The sequence below is a fragment of the Papio anubis genome, chromosome 3 (assembly GCF_008728515.1).
Source record: "Papio anubis isolate 15944 chromosome 3, Panubis1.0, whole genome shotgun sequence".
Classification (NCBI taxonomy): Eukaryota; Metazoa; Chordata; class Mammalia; order Primates; family Cercopithecidae; genus Papio; species Papio anubis.
The window spans coordinates 60,479,656-60,500,812 of NC_044978.1; the positions used below are offsets into that span (position 1 = coordinate 60,479,656).

Consider the following 21,157-nt stretch of genomic DNA (forward strand, 5'->3'; position numbering starts at 1 on the left):
ACCTAAAATCTTTCTTTCTTCTAAAAAGTGGTTAAAATTTTAAAATCATAGTTAAGAGGAAATTTGATATTACTTCAACCCCTCTATAATTCTGTACTTCTAAAATAATACAGTTACAGTAGAAATAAACCATTAAAATGGAAGGCAAAGAAAGGAGAGGAATGTTATTTTTAAAAGCTATTTTTTAGGAATCATGAACCATAAATCCTACAAAGAGGATTAACTTCAAGAGCTAAATGTAGATTCTTTTTGCATCTTGCACATAATATGTCAGAAAAATCTTGGAAGCTGAAGCTTGATCATCAATCCTTTTGGTCCTCCAGAAGGCAAGGTGCTAGTGTATCCTGCTTCCCAGTACTGTTCTCCCTTGTGTTCTTGGGAGTTCTAATTTGCAGTGGCCCTTCGGATACCTTTACCCATCACTCATCTCTGTCCTGATAGCCATCATCAATTGGTGTCATGTTTTTCAACAGGAGTATTGGCTTTTTGAGTGAGACAATTCTTAGTTGTTTGAGACTGTGCCAATAACTACAGGATGTTTAGCATCCCTGGCACCAAATACGAAATTCTAGTCGCACTTCTTAGCATTGTAACTACCAAATGTCCCCACACATTTCAAATGCCAATACCATCATAGTTACAAACCGTTGAGTATAGGACACTGGTATATCAGAATGGTCCATGCAGTACTCTTTTTAAAATCTTTTTTCTTTGTACAAGCTGAGCCATATGACTTGATATTAGATTGTGGACTTTATTTTAGGTAGGGAGAATATATATTTGTCTTTGCTAAGAAGTAATTTTTAACCAGATGCTAAAAGTCATCTTGAAAAGAGAACATTTTCCAAGTGCTTTGATGATTTTATTTTGCTATAAATGAATAATTTATCTGTTTAATAAAATCTTTTCATTTGACACGACTATAATAAAAGTGAAAATAAATATATGACTACCTCTCCCACATCAACAATGCCTTTTGTGTGCTAATATTTAGAATAATTAATACAGGTAGAGGAAAACAAATATGATCCTTGCAGAAATCAATAATAATTAGATTTGAGAAGAAAAGAAGTGAAATGAAGTTTTAATAATTTTTATATGTTTGTTTGTTTTCAGTAATTTTGGGCAATATAAAGGAGATATATGCAAAGCATACTTGAAACCCCTATTTTTATGCCTATTGAACAGGAGTAGTAGAAAAAGGTCTAAGAGATAGTTGAGGTATACCCCAGTATGACTAGATATGATTTTCCGTGCATTGTTAGAAGAAAAGTCTTTAAGACTCCCTCCTAAGACGGACTTTCGTATTCACAGGTGAAGCATCATGTTTTCAATGTGTGTTGAGCACCTACTGTTGTACCAGCCAGTGTTTTAGGTTCTGGAATTCTAGAAGTGGCCTGTATCTGGTGATATCTGATTATCTCTGTAGATGACAGAGAAAAGTCCTTAAAACATCATTTATACCTATTTAAACAGATACAAAAGATTATTCTCAGTAGGAAAAATTCACCAATGGATACTACTATTAAAAATAGGGTTTTTAAAAAATAAGTAAAAACTTAGAATGAAGTCTGATTGATAGGCATCACTTACTTGTATAATCACCCCCACCACCTTCTGACCTCCATTACTCATATGCTTAAATTGTTAGGGAAAGAAAATTATTCAATAATATAATTGACTCTCGGTTGGCTACCACTATCTGCCTGAATTGATATTTGAGATTTCACTCATATGTACTAAAGAATGCACCCAGATTTATACATCATTCGTTACTTAATCGGAATCCAAATCACTTTTTTTCTCCTTTCTTCAGCAAATATTCACTTACTAGACTGAAGACATTTTAAAAGCTAAGTTACCATAGGATATATGTATATGTTTGAGAGCTTGAAAAGACTAATATGAAAGTGATTGAAAAACAGAATTTAGATACAATTGTTTTTCCTCAAGATTTAGTTAGGTGGGTCTTTAGTACTGTGAAAGACCAAATGTACCAGATAATTCAGGAGATTATTTTATACAGGCTATTGCAGTAGGGAGAATGCTCATTAATGAGGAATGTTTCAAAGAAAAGGAAGGGGCCTGAGGTTTTATATAGGTGGATAAACGAGGGGTGCATGAGTCTTATGGGACTCATGAGGAAGGATGGAGGTGGGTCTTATTTTGGAATATGCAAGAGCAGGGTTATTTTATGCTGTTAACTCTATTCTGAAACACAAAATGATAGAGGGGGTTTAGAGGACAAGGGTGGGAGGATTTCTTAGCCATCCCTGTTTTCTTGGCTCAGGTAAAGTCTAATATCAGTATAAAGGAAGCACAAAAGTCAGATACAGCAGACATAATATACGATTAATGTCTGTTCTTAAGATTTGAGGCAGATATTTGAATGGACCAACAATTCAGTAACACAGGTTAGAAATGGAGGAGAACAAAGTAATGATTAATGATGATTGTGCAGACTATTCCATTCACATAACATGTCAGACTAAATATTCTGAAAAAAACCCTCTTAATGTAAGCATCTTGATAAATGACAACATGATTTGTTTTCAAAGTTGTTTCTTTAACTTACATATTAGAATGCTAATAGCATAAAAAATTTATAGCATGAACTGTTTAATTACATTTAAATGCTCAACTTATATAGTTGGGAACTCTCAAGCATACAAATAAAAAAACAAAAACAGGAAGCTAAAACAAGAATGATAAATAAATGACTTGCCTGCCAAGGATGTCAGGGCTGGATCTATATTATGTCACAAGAAGGTAAATGTCCTTGGGCAGGCTAGAACCCTTGAAGGAGCTACACTCTAATTAAAAGGCTAAAATAGAAAAAAATTTCTGCTTCTTAACAATGATAGCCAACCAATAAAACTATTTCCATCATGTAGCCAAATGGAAAAAATAAAAATCATAATAATCATTGTAGTCTTCTCTGAGAATGTGTAACCATAACTCTGCCCTCATATGACACTGTTGTTTAATATTATACTATCTGTTCATTTGGAAACCTCAGCCCCAAAAACTAAAGTGGCAACAGATTGGTAGGTAGTCCTGGTGCATGGAAGAAGCAATAGTAAACCTTTGGGTGAAATACTTTTGAACATGGACCCCTCAGGATTCCCACAAATTAAGTTTAGACAGATATGAACTTAATCAAAAATTACCAAATGCATGAGAAAGTAAACCACTTGACTGACAGGAAGAGGGTTTTGAAGTGGGTAGTGGAGGGGAGTGCGGAGGGGAGAATAGAGAAGCCTGCTTCTTCTACTATGTAGAAAAAAGAAATGCCTGAAAATAACAAATAACAAAGAAAATTATAAAATGTGTCTTACCAAACATGTTATAAAGCCAAAGTAATCAAATCAGTAATCAAATTAAAATGAGTTGAGCATGTAAAACTAAGTAGATTAATGAAACATAATCTACTAGTAAATTATTATATTTGCATATATGGTATTTGCATATTTGGAGGATGGTAATAGGAGTATTTAAATTCATTAGTTACTAATGGTACTCAAACAACCGGCCGTTAGTTTGGAACTTAAGTTGGACTCTTCTCTTACATCATACTCAGGAGTAAATTCAAATGAGTCAGAATTAAAAATATAGGGGTAAAAATTAAAGTCATGGAAATCTTTGGAGGAAATCTAAGAGATTACACTGACAATTTATGGATGAAGGAGACCATCTTTATAAAAACTGAAATCCCAAAAGTTGAAAAAAATAGTCAAATTTAGCTGTGTTAAATTTTTAGTGTGATGAAGATTCCCTAAATAGAGTCAATAGGCAAGAACAACAAAAGGTAGATTTGGAAAAAAAAAATATTTTCAGCATAAAGGACAGACTTAAGGGTTAATATTTATAATTTATGGTTCTTATAAAGGGAAGAGCAAAGTAAACAACCCATCAGAAAAAAAATGTGCAAAGATTAGAAGAAATTCAAAGAACAAAATTCATTTGGCTTACAAAAGGAAGAAAATATGCGTAAAGTTTCTTATAGAGAAATACAAATTAACAGTGAAATGAGGTTACATTCATTAGACTAAGAAAGGAAGGAGCCTTTATAACTTGATGAGATTTCTATATTATTAGATGAGAAAAGCAAGTACAGAAAAGGGTATATATTATGATTTTTATTGTTATAACAAAAATTAAAAAGCTACTGTGGTTAGCTGTATGTATAATATGTGTGTATATTTATGTGTATATGTGTATGAGTATATATATATATATAAAATCATATGAATATTGAGAAAATTATTTTAATATATACATTAGTAAGTTCACATAGCTTGTCTGGGTAGAGAGCATGAAAAGGGAGAAAAGAGAAAAGACCATATAAATGTAAAGAACAACTCATTTCTTAAGGGTTTGCTTTGTGTCATTGTCATGTAACTATATAATACAGTGTAATACCATAACAAGTATAACATAATTAGGATCAGAAAATCCAGGCTCAGTCTCAGCCCCACTGCTCATTAGCCCTATGACCTTAATCAAATGCCTGACCTCTCTGGGTATGTTTGTTGTTCTTTAAAATGAAGATATGGAGATAGTAAAACCTACTTTATAGAAGTGTAATGAGTATCAAATGAGAAAATATTAATACATGCGAAAGTTACTAGCATAATAATACCGGTATTGTGCTACTGAGTAGTAGATGCTCAGGAAATCTCCCTCCTTCCCTTTAAAAAAGTTTAACTTTCCCAGTGTAATTATTGATTTCTAGATTATGTGTGACAATCCAAGAAGCTAACCAATTAAGAACAGAAAATACACATCTGGAAAAACAGACCAGAGAGCTACAAGCAAAGTGCAATGAATTAGAAAAAGAGCGATATGAGGCTATTGTAAGAGCCAGAAATAGCATGCAACTCTTAGAAGAAGCTCACCTTCAAAAAAGTCAGGTAAGAAAGCTAGTAAATATGTTTAGATATAATAAAATGTTGACTATTCTCCCATGTGACCTCACAGTAAGGGATTCAATAGCTGCAGAATAAATGCATGAAAATGAAATTGCTATTCTCTTCATTAGTAATCATACCATATTCTTGGATGGTAAAACCAAATATGATAATATGATAAAATGTCAATTCCTTTCTAAAATAATGTATAAATATCAGACTTTTCTTATTTTCCCAAACCCTGTGTAACTAATCTTCAAACCCTGTAGTCTCATACTTTAAAAAAAAAAAAAAAAAAAAAAAACTGTTACAGTGCTTTACTGCAGTATACCCTATATTTTATTCAGTTGAATCTGATAAATCTTATCCATCTCTATTCCCCTTCGTCATATACTCAATTACTTTAATAAAGCAGAAGCTTAATTGGCTTTAAAGATTTATTTACCAAAGTCTTCATGTCACTGTTCTTTTTTAGTTCTCTAACAATTGTGATTCCTGTGCTATCAAATACAGTGTTCCTTGTCATATACGGCTTCCCTATGAATTATGTATTTAGTTTACTGAAGTCACAAAATAAATGTTTTAATGTTTATTTTGCTGCCTCCCTTATGTAGAGTTCATTAAATCATTAATTTATTTACCAACATTTATTGAAAACCTAGTATATGCAGAATACTCTGCTAGCAAGTATGTTGGGGTACAAAGGAAGTGCTTTGTTTTATGTATATTTCCCTTTTTACAGAAGATTTTTCAAGAGATCTAGTAAAACAGAACATAGTGTAAGTTGGATATTGAGAAGCTAATAAATTAAAAAAAAATTATCTAAATCCTAACTGTGGGAATGCTAAGGTGTTTATCATGCCTTTCAACTAATATTTTCATCTGTGATCTGAATACTGTCTTTTAGAATGGTTAAGAGGCACACAATAGACATAATATGCTTGGGAATTGTGTCGAATACCTAAATCAACTAGAAAAATTAAGGTCAAGACAAAATTTTTATCTCTGCCCTCTGAAGCCTACTTGTATGAGCACTCTTAATACCAAGCCATTAAAAATAAACATCTTGGCCGGGCGTGGTGGCTCAAGCCTGTAATCCCAGCACTTTGGGAGGCCGAGACGGGCGGATCACAAGGTCAGGAGATCTAGACCATCCTGGCTAACACGGGGAAACCCCGTCTCTACTGAAAAATACAAAAAACTAGCCAGGCGAGGTGGTGAGCGCCTGTAGTCCCAGCTACTTGGGAGGCTGAGGCAGGAGAATGGCGTAAACCCGGGAGGCGGAGCTTGCAGTGAGCTGAGATCTGGCCACTGCACTCCAGCCTGGGCGGCAGAGCGGGACTCTGTCTCAAAAAAAAATAAATAAATAAATAAATAAACATCTTGTGTAGAGCACAGTGGACAGAGAAAAGAGTAGGAACACTCATTGCCCATCCTCCTCCCAAATTTTCTCACTCAAATCCTAAGTCAACAGACCCTCACAGAGACTGTCTATGGCTACAATATTAAGCTGCTCCTTGACTCATTGCTTAGTTGCTAGAGGTTTCCCATCTTCAGTTGCTTGTTCAAAGTCAACGGTTCTCCCAACCGATCATACAAGCAAGGCAGGAAGTGCAGCCTAGCATAGTTCCCCTTCTCCCCCTCAAGGTTATTACGTAAGAACAGCTGTTACTTGTCACTAGCTTACTTGTTTAAGGTGGAGGAAATTTATCTTAAAAAGCAATTTTTAAAAAAACAGGTAAAAATGTGTATGGTACCTTTGGAAGATGGTGGGAACAGAACACAGGGCCACTTACATGTTGATTTAAAATGGATTCAACTTGGCCTAATTGAAGGAGTTCCAAGCCCAGAAAAAAAGATTTGTGTTAGAAATATAAATATGGGAATTGTCAGCATATAAATGATATTTAAAACCATGAAATTTGATTAGACCACTAAGAGAAGGACATATAGAGAGGGGGGCAAGAACTGAACCTTGGGTAGTCCAGTGTTAAGAGATTCAGGAGATGAGGAAGAATCAGCAGTGTAGACTGAAGAGGAATGATCAGTGAGAGAGGAGGAAAACCAGTACTGTGTATGATGTGCTGAAAATCACGTGCAGAAAGTACAACAAGGAGAGGAAAGTAAATATCTCAAGTGCTGCTGGTAAAGAAGTACTGAAAATTTACTTACAGATAATCAACATGGAGATCATGATGGTGAAAGCCTGATTCAAGGAAGTATAAAAGAGATTGAAAGAAAAAGTCTTGGAGATGAACATGTTACAGAGTTTTGCTTCACAGAGAAGCAAGGAAATGGAGTGTGACTGACAGCAGAGCTAGGATTATGGCAATATTTATTTGGTGGGAGATGGAAATGATTGGAATGATAGAAACACATCAAAGAGACAAAAACAAGTGGTGTCTGCAGTGATCAAGTTATGAGTTAATGAGTGACATAATTTGAATAATACTAAATAATGGAAAGAGAAAGAAATTCAAGAGATTCTTATAAGGATACAATACCTAGATTTGATGATTTACTTTATATAGGGACTCAAAAAAAATGGAAAATTCAAAAATGGTTTTAAGATTTCTGGCTGTAGAGATTAGAAGGGTGTTAGAAACATTGGCTGAAATAAATACCATAGAGAAAGTGTCTTTAGTTAGGACAAGGGCAGGTGAGGAGGTTAGGGAAAATAAATATCATTCATGATTTCAACATGATATTCAAGTAGAGATGTCCCAGAAGTTTTGAATAAGGTGTTTATAGAAAGTGACTAGTGGATAGGTTTTTACCTGTTACTATCTTTGCTAATAATGATGTGATCTATAACATGAAATGATTGTTTTCTGAAGGCTCTACTTGAGGAGAAGCAAAAAGAAGAAGACATAGAGAAAATGAAAGAGACAGTTTCTCGGTTTGTACAAGATGCTACCATAAGAACCAAGAAGGAAGTAAGGATTTTTAATTATATTTAAAATTCAGAATTTAAGTCACAACTAAAGACTAAATTCTACCTAAATATTTGTAAATTAAAATTAAAATACTTGCCTACATAGTTATGAAGACTGTTTTGAAATTATTAACATAAATGTTTAAAAACTAACTAAAGGAACTGAGTAAAGGCTCCTTTCCTTTAAATTTATCTCCAGTAGGATAGTGGGATATACTGAATAGCCCTCCACTTGATAAAATAAAGATGTTCCTTTTTTTTCCTTATCTGTATTTTTTGTGGGCAATATTATTTCTCTTCTAGGTGAACTGTAGCTTTAAACTGGATTTTAAAACTTCATCAGTTTAGAAAAAATAAAGTTAAAATGTTTGCTTTCTCCCAAGCAACTAGGTGGTAGAATTTTTATTTCCACAAAGCCACTGCATAATATTTCTTCCTGCAGAAGTATTTCTTAGAAATCTATTACTTTTACAGAATCATGGTGTAAAGAAAAAAAAATCTATTACTTTATCTTTATATGACCGAAATTAGATAATTTCCCAAGATAAAATTTTTAATTTAAGGCAGAGTCCAAAGTAAACCGTGTGCTTTTTAATTTCTAATCTTCTATATCCTTTCTGCAGGAGCTCTGTCCTTCCTATTCGTGAAGTTGAGAGTACTGTAACATTGGACTATAGCCTAAAATATTCTTGACGACATATTTTTAAAATAAATATTAATAAACTTTATACTTTTAATGATAAAAATATTTTATTAAAGTATTCATGGTATGAGCATTCCTCTAATTGTATTTTCTTATCCTAAAATAAATTCACATTGATTTTGGGGCTGATGAAGCTCATCTTTTGCATGAAACTTTAAATAATCTAAGTAGGATTTTTCACAAGCATTGTGATCTCATTCATTCCAAATGTTTTGCAAATGGAAAATACAGATGCTTCCTAAAATCCAATTATTTCCCTATTCAAATATGTAATCCTTATAGGCATCTGAAGCTCAACATGTCTGAAACTGAACTTACTCTTGTAGTCAGTCCCAGATTGTTTCTTCCTTAGGTGTTCCTGTTGATTTCCTGTAGCCAGCCTTTCCCCGCCATTACAACTATTCACTCAGGAAATATTTATTGAGCACTTCCTGTGTGCCATGCATTTTGCTGGGTCTTTCCCCCCTCTGAGTTCCACACTCTTGCCAAGTTAATTTTTTAAAGTAAACTTTTAAAATTATTATTAAAAGTGACATATATTCATTGTAAAAAGAAATGGAAAATATGTATGAGAAAATATGTATAAATGAAAAATATGTATAAAAGAAAATTAAAATTACAAGTTTAATACCCAGAGATAGCCACTATTTTTAGCATTGTTCTGTGAATTTCATTTAATCCCAAATTATTCACAGCGTGTCCTTCAAATATGTAGAATTTACCTGTTGAATTGAGAATAACTTTATATGTATCTCTTCCTATTGACTGAAGTAAATACAATGAATAAATTGTCACATATTTCTCTTCTGGCTATAAAATTGAACAAAAATATGACAGTGGCTTATTTCTTTAAAATATGAAAATACTTTATTTCTTAGATATCTCTCAAATAAATAAAATTTGTAAAAAAAAATACATTGTTTACTTTTGATTTTAAGTCAAAGCTAGTGCCATTATTGGATTTTCCTATTTCTTAATAGTTTATCTTACTATTTGGTTTATAAATATCCTTACTGTTCATAAAATTATAGAGGGAAATGCTTATATAAAGTGAAGATAGGATGAGAGAAGTGTATTAGTCCCTCTACAGACTTCAAAACCCCAATCACAGTAAACTACCTCACTGAAATGTGTATTTCCTCACATGACGGAAGTTTACATTTTGTTTCATTAGATACTAACTCTAGAAAATTCCATATGACTTTTGGAGCACAGAAGTTTACATATGATATGCCATCAGTGTCAATAGTTCTACACAGTCCTTTCAAAAGGCATGAATAGTTTGATTCATCTGTATTTGCCAGGATTACTATAAATGTATTTCAAAATATGTACCCTCCTGTTGTCATAAGCCCTCAAGTTAGCTGTATCATTTCTAGATACTAAAAAGAACACATTTTAGAAATTATGCGAGAGAGAGATAGACATGACAGGGCTTGTAAGAACCAAAATTTTTATATTATAGGAACATTTATGACTTAATTTCTCTGCCTCAGTTTTCCTCATCTATAATGGAAATAATAACAACCTCATTGGATTTTTGTGAGAATTGAGATAATACATGTAAAGCACTCTGAATAGTACCTAACACACATTAATCCTCCATAAATTCTGTTATTGTTACTGATCCATAAACAGAATACATTGATTTTTAATATAATTATTCATAGGAAAAGTCTACATCAAATTATAACCTTGAAAAGAGCTAAAATAGGCCGGGCGCGGTGACTCACGCCTGTAATCCCAGCACTTTGGGAGGCTGAGGCAGGCAGATCACAGGGTCAGTAGATCGAGACCATCCTGGCTAACACGGTGAAACCCCGTCTCTACTAAAAATACAAAAAATTAGCTGGGCCTGGTGGCGGGCGCCGGTAGTCCCGGCTGGAGGCTGAGGCAGGAGAATGGGGTGAACCTGGGAGGCGGAGCTTGCAGTGAGCCGAGATCGCGCCACTGCACTCCAGCCTGGGCCACAGAGCGGGACTCCCTCTCAAAAAAAAAAAAAGAGCTAAAATAGACCCAGAAATAGTATGCTTGGCAGGCCTTCAGAAAGGTAACTCATATTAATTAACCGTATAAAGTACATGGCAGTATTGTAAATGTTCTAAACAAGGTTTACATCATATTTTCAAAATAGTCCATCTTACAAGATACTAGAAAATTCTCAAAGACCTTTAGATCATAAAAGTTTACTGATGATTTACCATTGGCATCAGTATTCTTCAGAGTCCTTTTAAAAAGCATGAATAGTTATTAGAAAAATTTATTGTCATAGAGAAATCCTGATGAGATGTGACTAATTTTTCAAAATACTCTGTGCACATTAATAGTGTTCTTTCTGAAGATATTTAAATGTTAATTAAATTTTATTAAATGTTATTTATTAAATATTATTAAATCTTAATTTATCTTTAGAAGTAAAAGTAATTTAATACTGGGGTGTGATGGGTATTATTAAAAAAATTCTTCTGTTTATGAATCAAAAGCATCCTATGATGAAGATGTCTGACAACCACAGTCATTTTGGATATACCATTCTATTCACTCTTCTTCCACTTTATAGCAAATTCTTCGCTCTTTAATATATTGTGTGCTTATTTGTCTTTTATGCCCTAAAAGTTACAATTTTGTTTTTATCAAAATTATTCTTGTATGTGTTTCTATCAGATATTAATCATTTTTATTCTAGACCCAAATAATGAGTAAATGTCTTAATTTACAGGTTGCAAACACAAAAAAACAATGCAATATACAAATTTCTCGATTAACAGAAGAACTTTCAGCCCTTCAAATGGTATGTTTGACTATACTGATATTTTCTTCCAAATATTGCTTACTTTAAAGGCCAAGATATATACTATTGGGGATTCATTCATTCAAAAGATGCTTATTGAACCAAGCCCTGACTAGGTGCTAGGAAAAAAGCGAAAATCCAGATAGACATGTTTGCAGCAGTCTTGTGGCTTATGTTCTAGCAGGAAAGATAGATGGCATTTATCACCTTTTACTGTAACTACCTGTCTTTGACAGAGAATGCACAGGGTGCTATTGCTAGCTGTAGCTCCTATCATATGCTGAGTTTTTCTGGGAAACCAAGGAGAAAGAGAAAGTATATTTAACAGTGGTAAGGAAGAAAGACAGAAAGCTTCCTGAAAGAAATGAGGACTGAGGAATGAGTAGGCCAAGAGGGGAGAGGAAAAGATTACTTGTGTGGCTAGAGATGGGATTGGAAATAGAAGTTTAATTTGAAGTTTGATGTAAAGAAATTTAATAACCTTGCTTACAGGAGAATAAAAGTACAACAATTTTTAAGAATTGAGAAAATGTTTATAACTTCACATACTCTCATCTTTTCTGACTCCCTGTATCACTTTTTATCTCTATTACAAAATTTATCAATGAATCATATCTTGTAATAAATGTCGTGCATTAGGTGTATGTTGATCATACACTGTCTCTCTCCATGAAAATCTTATATCTGCAATTAGATTGTAGCATCTCAACATAGTAGAGTCTTACACCTTCCTTTATTTTCCCTATTGCTTGCCTAGTACAGTGTTTTGCAGAGTTTATTTTTAAATGTTTATCAACTGAATGATATATTTAAACACTCTGACAGAGGAACCACATTTTCTTTTGCCATTCTACAAACTTTGGAGAGCACATGATGGGATCTTAATCATCGTGTATTGGGTCCCAAATGTAATAGAACAAGGAACATTTATTTTGTATTTGTTTAATGTCACTTATTTTAATAATGTAGGAACATCAAGTAAAACTAGTGGGATGCAATGCGGCCAGTTAGTCATGTGTAGTTTTTTGTTGTACAGTTTTGCTTCCTTTTCTATCACTCAGTTATTTCGCTTGTTCTCTTTCATGGGCTGATTAGCTATCAAGAGATTAGTATCTTTGTGGAAAAAGAGAAGTAGAAGGATACTACCCCAGTCCAAGATCATTTAATGGATGGTAGACTCTTCAAGGGCATGAACATTCATTCTTTCTGTATTCTCAAGGGAACAAGGACTGGCTAAGACTTCCAGGGATTTTTCAAATCATTATTAGCTATGTAACAACCAGAGCTATATTAAACTCACTTTAGAGTAAAAAGAATGACAATTTTAGTTTATTGCAAAAAGTGTTTCTTATGGTAAAACAATTCTACTTCATAGCTAAGTGATTTTTCTAAAACATCTGGTAGTCATGTTGATTCTATGGGGAGAACTATACTGTGTAATTGAAAAGTTTGAAGTATTAAATATGTTAAAAATATGTTCAAAGGAAAACATTTGGCTACTTCAAGACAGATTTTCTCAAAAAAATCTAAGCTGCAGTTTGAAGCATAATAACCTGATGCTTGCTATTGTTTTCTATTATTAACAATTTTACTATCTATACTAATAGTATTAATATACTATCCATCCATACTATTATTTACACTATGAAGTCCAGGAAGGTAGTTAAGCATACTTTTGCTAACCCAAAATTAAGGTATGCTCACAGGAAGGAGAAAAACTTGTATTTTAGATGAGTGTGCAGATTATTTAATAGATTAAGAAAAAGCCAGAACCATTGTATTTCAAGCTACATATCTCCCTTTGAAGACCAACGTGTACCTAACAGCCTTTGTTTTCTCTGGTAAGGTGTAGTTTATCTTAAGAATATTCAAGGTTTTATTGTGCCATGTAGCAGATTGCTATTAATCTATATCAAATAAGAAAGTTAATTATAAAATGTTCAAACTTACAGAAGTAAAATAAAATGTTCATTATGATCTTTTCTTTGATGAATGAATTTTTTGGAAGTCTTTTTTTTTTTTAGTTTATAAATACATGAGGATTTACACTGCCTGTTATTGTTGATTTCTCATTTGGTTAGGTCGGCAGCACAGATCATGGTGTATATGATTGGTTCTTAGTATGTTTTGAGACTTCTTTTATAGAGTATTATTTTGGAAATACTCCATGAGTACCTGAAAAAATACCTATTATTTTGTCATATTTTCCCCCAAAGGTAGGCATGTCAGTGGTGATAAGCAAATATCTCTAAAAACTTTGTAATAGTAATTTTTGATGTTCGCTTTAGTATTATAGTGCATTTATAATAGAATTAGTATGGTAATTCTCTCTAAAGGTTTAAACTTTGCTGTCTCATTTTACTTTTTTTACCCCCAAGTTAACCAAATATTCTTTAGGCCATCATCATTTGTCAGTAAAATAGTGGATTGGGTGGAGAGGGATATGAAGCCTACTTACACATGCATTTCTTTATATACCACTTACCAGCCCCAGAAGTGTGAGCCAGACTTTGTTATTAACATATATTAAAAATCACATGGGAGGAGTTACAAATGTAGGTAAAATCCCAAATTTAGCACTGAAGCTACCCTTTCCTGGATAAGCAACTTCCTATATGAATATATGGAATATTAATGTTGCATTTTGTATACACTCAGAGTTCTATCTTAATAAAAGACATTAAATTTAAATTTGGCAACTGATTTGTAACATAGGGTTAAAGATCTTCATTATAATCAATGGTGATTAATTTTGGGTCACAAAAGAAGCTTACTTTAAAATTTAAAAACATATTGAAATACACTTCTTCTATAAAATAATTGAACATCATTAGTAAGTAATGCACTGTTAGCAAAGCGGGTTCCTCCAAAGTATGATTCACAATTAGAAAAAAAAAGAGAGAGAAAAAAAGCCATACCCATTACCCGTTCTCCAAAATAAATGTATAAATACAAATAATTGTGAAGAACTAATAATTATTATGACTTTTTTGTTTTAGGTGCATTAGCAAAATTAGATTTTATTATCTAATTGATATGCTTGCTAAATACTGAGTAAAATCTTTTGAGGAGAAATACTTTATGTTCATGCTAATAAAATATTTTTAGTATTTCTGTTTGCTATAATTTTTGTAAAGAAAAAGGTTAACTTTTTTAGAGTTTATACACCCACCTATCTTTTAGGCCATGGGTTATCCCTGAGGGTTTTGTGCCACTATCTGGTTCTTACTTCCCTTTTCAAAATACTTGATAAGAGTATGTAAAAAGAAAATCTATAGTATGAGAAAGGAGTTCCATTCATATTTTTTTCTCCCTGGAATCCCCCAACCTCTGTCTCCCACCTAATCTGTTTAATTAGAACTCCTTGGCATCCTACTGCTGGAGGCAATTTCTGAAATCCTGGGTTAGGTTGCTCTTCAGACATTGAGTTTTGTCTTTAATCAATGTAACCTTAAACTTGTGTTGATAACTATGATATTCCCATTATGAACAAATTATTTTACTGCTCCATTTTTCCCCACTTTTCTTAAGATGTTACCAAATGTATATATTTACAATATGACTTGAATTTATAGGAGTGTGCTGAAAAACAAGGCCAAATTGAACGAGTCATTAAGGAAAAAAAAGCAGTGGAAGAAGAACTAGAAAAGGTAAAAAGAAAAAGGAAATATAACTACCTAAAACCCAACTGCAAATAGGCAACATTACTGTCTGTTTCCATCATGCTATCTACTAGCAATTCCTTTATTTGTTAGTATTGTCCTGGTAAGTTTTTCTTTTCTTTTCTTTTTCCTTTTTTTTTTTTTTTTTTTTTTTTTTTTTTTTTTGCCATGGAGTCTCACTCTGTCACCCAGGCTGGAGTGCAGTGGCACGATCTTGTCTCACTGCAGCCTCCACTTCCCAGGTTCGAGCAATTCTCCTGCCTCAGCCTCCCGAGTAGCTGGGACTATAGGCGCCTGCCATCACGCCTGGCTAATTTTTTTGTATTTTTAGTAGAGATGGGATTTCACCGTGTTAGCTAGGATGGTCTCTATCTCCTGACCTCATGATCCGCCCGCTTCAGCCTCCACTTTCCTTAAATATATTTAGAGTCTGCAGTTAAATACTGATGTTGCCTGGATACAATACTTTTCCAAGAGCGGCTGTATTCCTTGAACTTTGTACTTAAAGTTACAAATTTTTTGAAGTAGCTGTATTTCTTGCTTAAACCTCATCCTATGAAATTTCACTTTGTCTTTACTTTCTTTTTGAATTTTATATTAGCTGTTATGGTGCTTAGGCCATCTATAAATAAAACAAGTATATATAACCAGAAAATTATAGCATTGCTATGATTTTTACCTTTTAGAAGTACAGATTTTAACTTCACACTTAGGAAGAATATTTACCCCCGTGATATTTCAGAAAAACTATTGGGAGAAGTCCATAGTTTAAAATTCATTTATTTCATATACTTTTGTATTAGCAGTAATATCCTATTCTTTTAAAGTACCTTGGAGAAAGAAAGGGAGACCAAATTTGATTGAGCACTTACTGTATTTTAGGTGCTGCATTAAGAACTTTCATAGAGAGGTTAAGTAACTTACCCAATGTTAAAAAGTGGTAAACGGTAGAGTCAGAGTTTGATTTTCAAAGAAGAGCTATGTAGCATAAAAATTATGGTCTATATCTATTATCAACATGAAAAAAATTATGACATCAGTAAAAGAGTAATACACAAAGCAAAACATAATGTACAGTTCCATTTGTGAAAAAAAAATACATGTGTTCAAAGTAGGACTTACAATTACCACTCTCCTGCAAGGTAGGTCCCTTCTGAGTTTCCATCTGCATATCAGTTCCCATTTAGATTGCCACCTGTTATACATCAGGGTTTGGGATGAATGTTTCAACATCACATGGCAAAGGTTAAGGAAAAGGCTTTTGGGGAAAAACTTACAAGGCAAAAGATAGCAGGTAAAGGGAAAGCACAGCACCTTATTCTCCCACTGTTCCACAGACCAGTGTGCTAAGGTCAAAGAACTGCTGGGTCTGCAGCATAGTTCTGTATTCCAGTAGCGGAATGTTGATGTGCTGATACTCCATGTTTTTATGCAGAGTGACAAAGCAGTCCTGTCAGTGGGGAAGACACAGGTTACTTGGTCAGGCAGTCTAGATTTCGAGGGTAGCTGTGTGCAGGATTTGCCTCAACATGTGAACTGCTTAGCACCTGAAGACCTTGGATCCCTTAGGATGTTACAGACCCTGTGCTGTAAGAGGGAGCCCCATTGCATGGAAAGCTGAGCTTGGGTACAACCACCACTGCTGAAGAAAGGGAAGCCCCATCCAAGCTAGATCATTGTCCAGGTAACCCAGAGTGAGATTCTAGAGTCACTTTCAGAGAGTTCTAGTTATTGCACCATGGTATGTATCTTTATTTTTGAATATTGGAATAGAGGATTGTATTGAACGGTATTCATCAAAGAATCACCAGTGGTTATCTCTAAGTTGCCATTGATTTTTACTTCAGCTGCTTTACATTTTTGTATTATTGCATAGTTTACCATGAGCATGAATAATTCCAGAAAAATAAACTCTATTTTTTAAGAGACAAGGTCTTGCTCTGTTGCCCAGACTGGAGTACAGTGGACATGATCATGGCTCACTGCAGCCTTGATCTCCTGGACTCAAGGATCCTCCTACCTGAGCCTCCCTAATAGGTGGGACTACAGGTGTGAGCCACCATGCCCGGCTAATTTTTTAATTTTTTTTAGATGACAGGGTCTTGCTATGTTGCCCAGGCTAGTCTCAAAACAATTATTATTTTATATATCAGTTTTTAGCATTTTATTTTGTAAATGTGAGAGAACCAGATTTAATTATTGATATGTTTCATATGTTACGGTCGGAACAAATGAATACATGATCATGGCTTTTTATTTCTTCCATTGATTTCTGTTTCTAAACTGTTTATTAAGACAGTTTCTTCTGTAATATTATATACATAATAAGCCTCTTCTGCAGATTTACCGTGAAGGCAGAGGAAATGAAAATGATTACAGAAAACTGGAAGAAATGCACCAAAGATTCCTGGTTTCAGAGCGTTCAAAAGATGATCTTCAGATAAGACTGACGAGAGCAGAAAATAGAATAAAACAACTTGAAATCGAGTAAGTTTTTCTTTTGGATTTTCTGTGATAACATCTTCAGAATTAACATGATTTTTGACAGATTCTCTACCTTTCTTTTTTTTTTTTTTTTTTTTTTTGGTAGGACTTACAATATATCTTATGTTGAAAAAAAAATTTAGGACCAAATATAATTTTATTCAAGATTATTTCTGAAAATGAATTTCTGCAGGAAGAAAAGGTTTAACAGTAGCATACCATTTTCTTTTAAATGTATCCTTTCTGGCAATTAAATAGGATGTTTATAATATTGTTGTCTTTGTACTAATTGTGAAGCTATTATAATATCTTGCTTATATTCTTTTATATTACCTATATTTTGTATGTTTCTTGTTATAGTGAATATTCTATAATGATCCATCTTGTATATTTTATTGTCTATAAAAGTGATAAAGTCATAATTTGACATATCCATTCTGAGTATTTTTCTACCTCCCCACCCCGATGGTATTACCTAATATAGCAAAATTTTCTTACTTGAATTGCCTGAAATCTCTTATCTCTGTATGTGTTCAAAATATATTTTTTAAATAAATACTAATACCTAAGTTACTTAATAAAGTTTTTTTCAAAAAGAGATCCTGCAAATTTGTTTAATAAATATATGTGTAATTTTCAATAACCTATTCAGATAATCTGCTCATATGGTTACTTCCAGATCAAACCTGCAGGAGAAACTGGTTTATTCCAGCATAAATCTTCTTGTATGTACTAAGAGAAGTATCACACATGAAGGCTTTTCCCAATACCATACATTCACAGGGCTTCTCTCCAATGTGTATACCCATATGTCTCTTAAAGGAGGAGTATTGAATGAAAGGATTCCTGCATTTGTTTTAATTCACATGGTCTCTCTGCATTATGAGTATTTTGTGTGTGTGTAGTAAAAGGAGATATCAATGTCTTCTTTATGTTCCTTATATTCATAAAGTTACTCTCCAAGGTGAACTCTCACATATTTCCTAAAGGGTGTAAACATAGAATAAGGTGCAAGGACTGGGTAAAAGACCCTCCCATGTTCCTTACTTTCAAAAAGCTTCTCTCCAGGATAAATTGTGAAAGTTGAGTGAAGGATAAGGATTAGCCCATCTTCTTTAGATTTACAGGGCTTCTTTCCAATGTGAGTCCTTTTCCTTCATTAAGAAAATGAGAAATGACTAAAGGCTCCCATGCATTCTTTTTATAAGCAGAGTTCTCCTCAGTATGAATTCTTACACGTTCATCAAGACATGAGGAATTAATGAAGGCTTTCCCACATTCTCCACATCCAGAGAGTTTTTCTCCTAAGTTTTCATATGTGCTTTAAGAGGTATTTGATGAATTTTTCTCAGTCACTTCATTTAAAGGGTTTCTCTTGAGTGTGAGTGCTCCTGTCCATTTCTAATTTCAGGAATGCTTGGAGTGCTGTAGTCTTGCATCTCCTTTAATCTCTGGGAATCCCCTTTTCTGTATTTTTTTGTTGTTGTTGCAAATAATTTGTTTTAAAAACTAGTTCTTAGTAATGTAGAGTTTCCTCCACTACATGCTCCACTACATATATATTGATGCTGTTTACTTTGTCTCATGTAGTTCCTAAAAACTAGTAATTAGACCCAGAGGCTTGATCTGGTCTAGCTTTCTTTTTTTGTTGTTGTTTTTGGAAGAATTCTTCATAGATGATGATATTGTGGACTTCTATTAGGAGGCTCACAATGTATGGTTGTTTCTGGTCTCAGCCTCTTTCTGGTGTTAGCATCCTTTTATTATCATTGCCTAGATATGTCACTTTATTAGGAACTTTATCAACCAAGGTTTAGACAGAAAAAAGACTATGAGTATTGTGGGAATAAAGGATTTAATGTAGGAAACAGAATTTACAAGAATGTGAGAGTTGCTGGGGAAGCAAAGATCTAGAAAGACAGAGGTAGAGATCAAAGAAAATCAATCACTAACTGTTTTCACCCAAAGCACTGGCAGATATGGGCAGGTCAGAATGTCAAAATACGACCATAAAGGAGTGGTTCATGGTGATAAAACTGCCACCATGTGAAAGTTGCTTATTTTAAGAATTTTTCTGCTTGCAAAATACTTTTAACTAGTAGTTTTCTTAAGCTTTCACAATATTAGTAGCATTTCTATACAATTCCCTGTGAAACCTATTAACCCGGGAATGTTCACAGGGCTTATCTGTTATTGAAAAGATGGAAGTTTTAAAAGATAGGAATAAAAATTAGCAGTATATTGATTGAAGCAACATTAATGTATAGAGGTTGTCTCACCCGGTGATCAGTGATCCATTGTTGAGAAAGTTCAGGAAATATAATCCATTTAACCTATGATAAAACGAGAAGTTTACAGAACTAGAAGTTTATGAAAACTTTCTAAGACATATAATGGGAAAATATAAAAGTAGATTTTATAATTTAGTAATATAGTCAGCTATTGTGTTAGTCTATAGAGTTTATTGATTAAGTAAAGGAATGTTGGTTATTATCTGCTTCATCCTTTTTTTGTTCCTTCGGTTCATTCCCTTGAAGTTCTCCATACACAGTGATTCTTAATGTTAGTACAAATTTGAAAGAAGTCTCACATTGATTTTCTAGATAAGTGATAACAGTTCAGTTCATCTGTTCTTAGTTAAGATTTGAATATATTTAAGTTGAATGTATTTGCCTGGTATAACATAACATTTTGAAACCACATAGTTTCAGTCTAAAGTGGAAAGAAATGGCTCAGAATAAAGCAAACAAAAGTCCATGTGATAAAATGTAGACAGACTTTTGTCTTCTACTATAGATTATTAAGTTTAAGGATTCTTTTCGTTTCATTTTTTAATCAGCTCCTCAGAAGAAATATCACGTTACCAAGAAATGATTCAGAAAATTCAAAATGTGTTGGAGTCTGAGAGAGAGAACTGTGGGCTTGTCAGTGAACAAAGGCTAAAACTTCAGCAAGAAAATAAACAGTTACGGAAGGAGACTGAGAGTTTAAGGAAGATTGCCCTGGAGGCTCAAAAAAAAGCCAAATTAAAGGTATTTTCAAGACTAGAGTTAAATGTGTACTTATGAAAATCAAAGTATGGAGAATATTTAGAGATACCTAGCAAAATATCTTTAAGGCCCCCCCCCCTTTTGTGTGTGTGTGCGCCTTCTCATCAAATAGCACTAAGTCATAATTCAGAGTGTTAACCAATCATTTCTGTGTTGTAGAACTTGGCAGGCATACTTGAAAATGATTGCCTTTGCTACACACAAAAAAAGTATTTTCTAACCATGAAATATACTGTTATTCCTGCCAAAGCAATTTAAGCACCACTAGCAAAACCATAGATTAGGTAACTTTACAGACTGCCTTCCTCTCTTCTCTCCATATAGTAGCCTTTGAAAAGTTGAACTTCTCTAAAACTAACTGTATAGGGGATGTTACAGCAGCAGGCTCTGAGAACCATTCACAGCTAGTCTGAAAATTCCGTGGCAGGAAGAAGGCAAGGGGCAAAAATGTCATCTAAAACAAATTCCCTTTCTTTTCTCTCTTATTTCCTTGTCCTTTGATGCTTATATGGTTTAGTAATAGGAAGATGATCCTCCTTTTAATGGACTTTCAAGAAACACAAATATCTTCATCAACATCTTGCTTACCTTTCCCCATGTCATGAGACTTTTATAAAAAGTG

The 21,157-nt window shown here is 33.5% G+C and overlaps 1 protein-coding gene and 1 long non-coding RNA gene across 8 annotated transcripts in view; one reads left to right on the forward strand and one right to left on the reverse strand.

Annotated features, from left to right (window-relative positions):
* LOC103884631 overlaps positions 1-16,334 on the reverse strand; it is a 28,531-nt gene extending 12,197 nt beyond the window's left edge. For both annotated transcript variants that reach the window (XR_004182685.1, XR_004182686.1), the window contains exons 1-2: positions 16,279-16,334; positions 16,124-16,196 (exon numbers count right to left, since the gene is read on the reverse strand). This is a non-coding gene — a long non-coding RNA (uncharacterized LOC103884631). The remainder of the gene's footprint in view (positions 1-16,123; positions 16,197-16,278) is intronic.
* The window catches only part of SCLT1 (sodium channel and clathrin linker 1), a 219,893-nt gene that overhangs the window by 133,358 nt on the left and 65,378 nt on the right, over positions 1-21,157 (forward strand). For 5 of the 6 annotated variants that reach the window (XR_004182683.1, XR_004182684.1, XM_031664271.1 and 2 more), the window contains exons 12-17: positions 4,736-4,913; positions 7,748-7,846; positions 11,268-11,339; positions 14,915-14,989; positions 17,331-17,488; positions 20,325-20,517. Coding sequence is in view for 4 of the 6 variants with exons in the window: in XM_031664271.1 (XP_031520131.1) it covers positions 4,736-4,913; positions 7,748-7,846; positions 11,268-11,339; positions 14,915-14,989; positions 17,331-17,488; positions 20,325-20,517 (775 nt within the window). In the remaining 2 variants the exon portion in view is untranslated. The remainder of the gene's footprint in view (positions 1-4,735; positions 4,914-7,747; positions 7,847-11,267; positions 11,340-14,914; positions 14,990-17,330; positions 17,489-20,324; positions 20,518-21,157) is intronic. The other variant, XM_003899182.4, reaches the window with a different exon arrangement.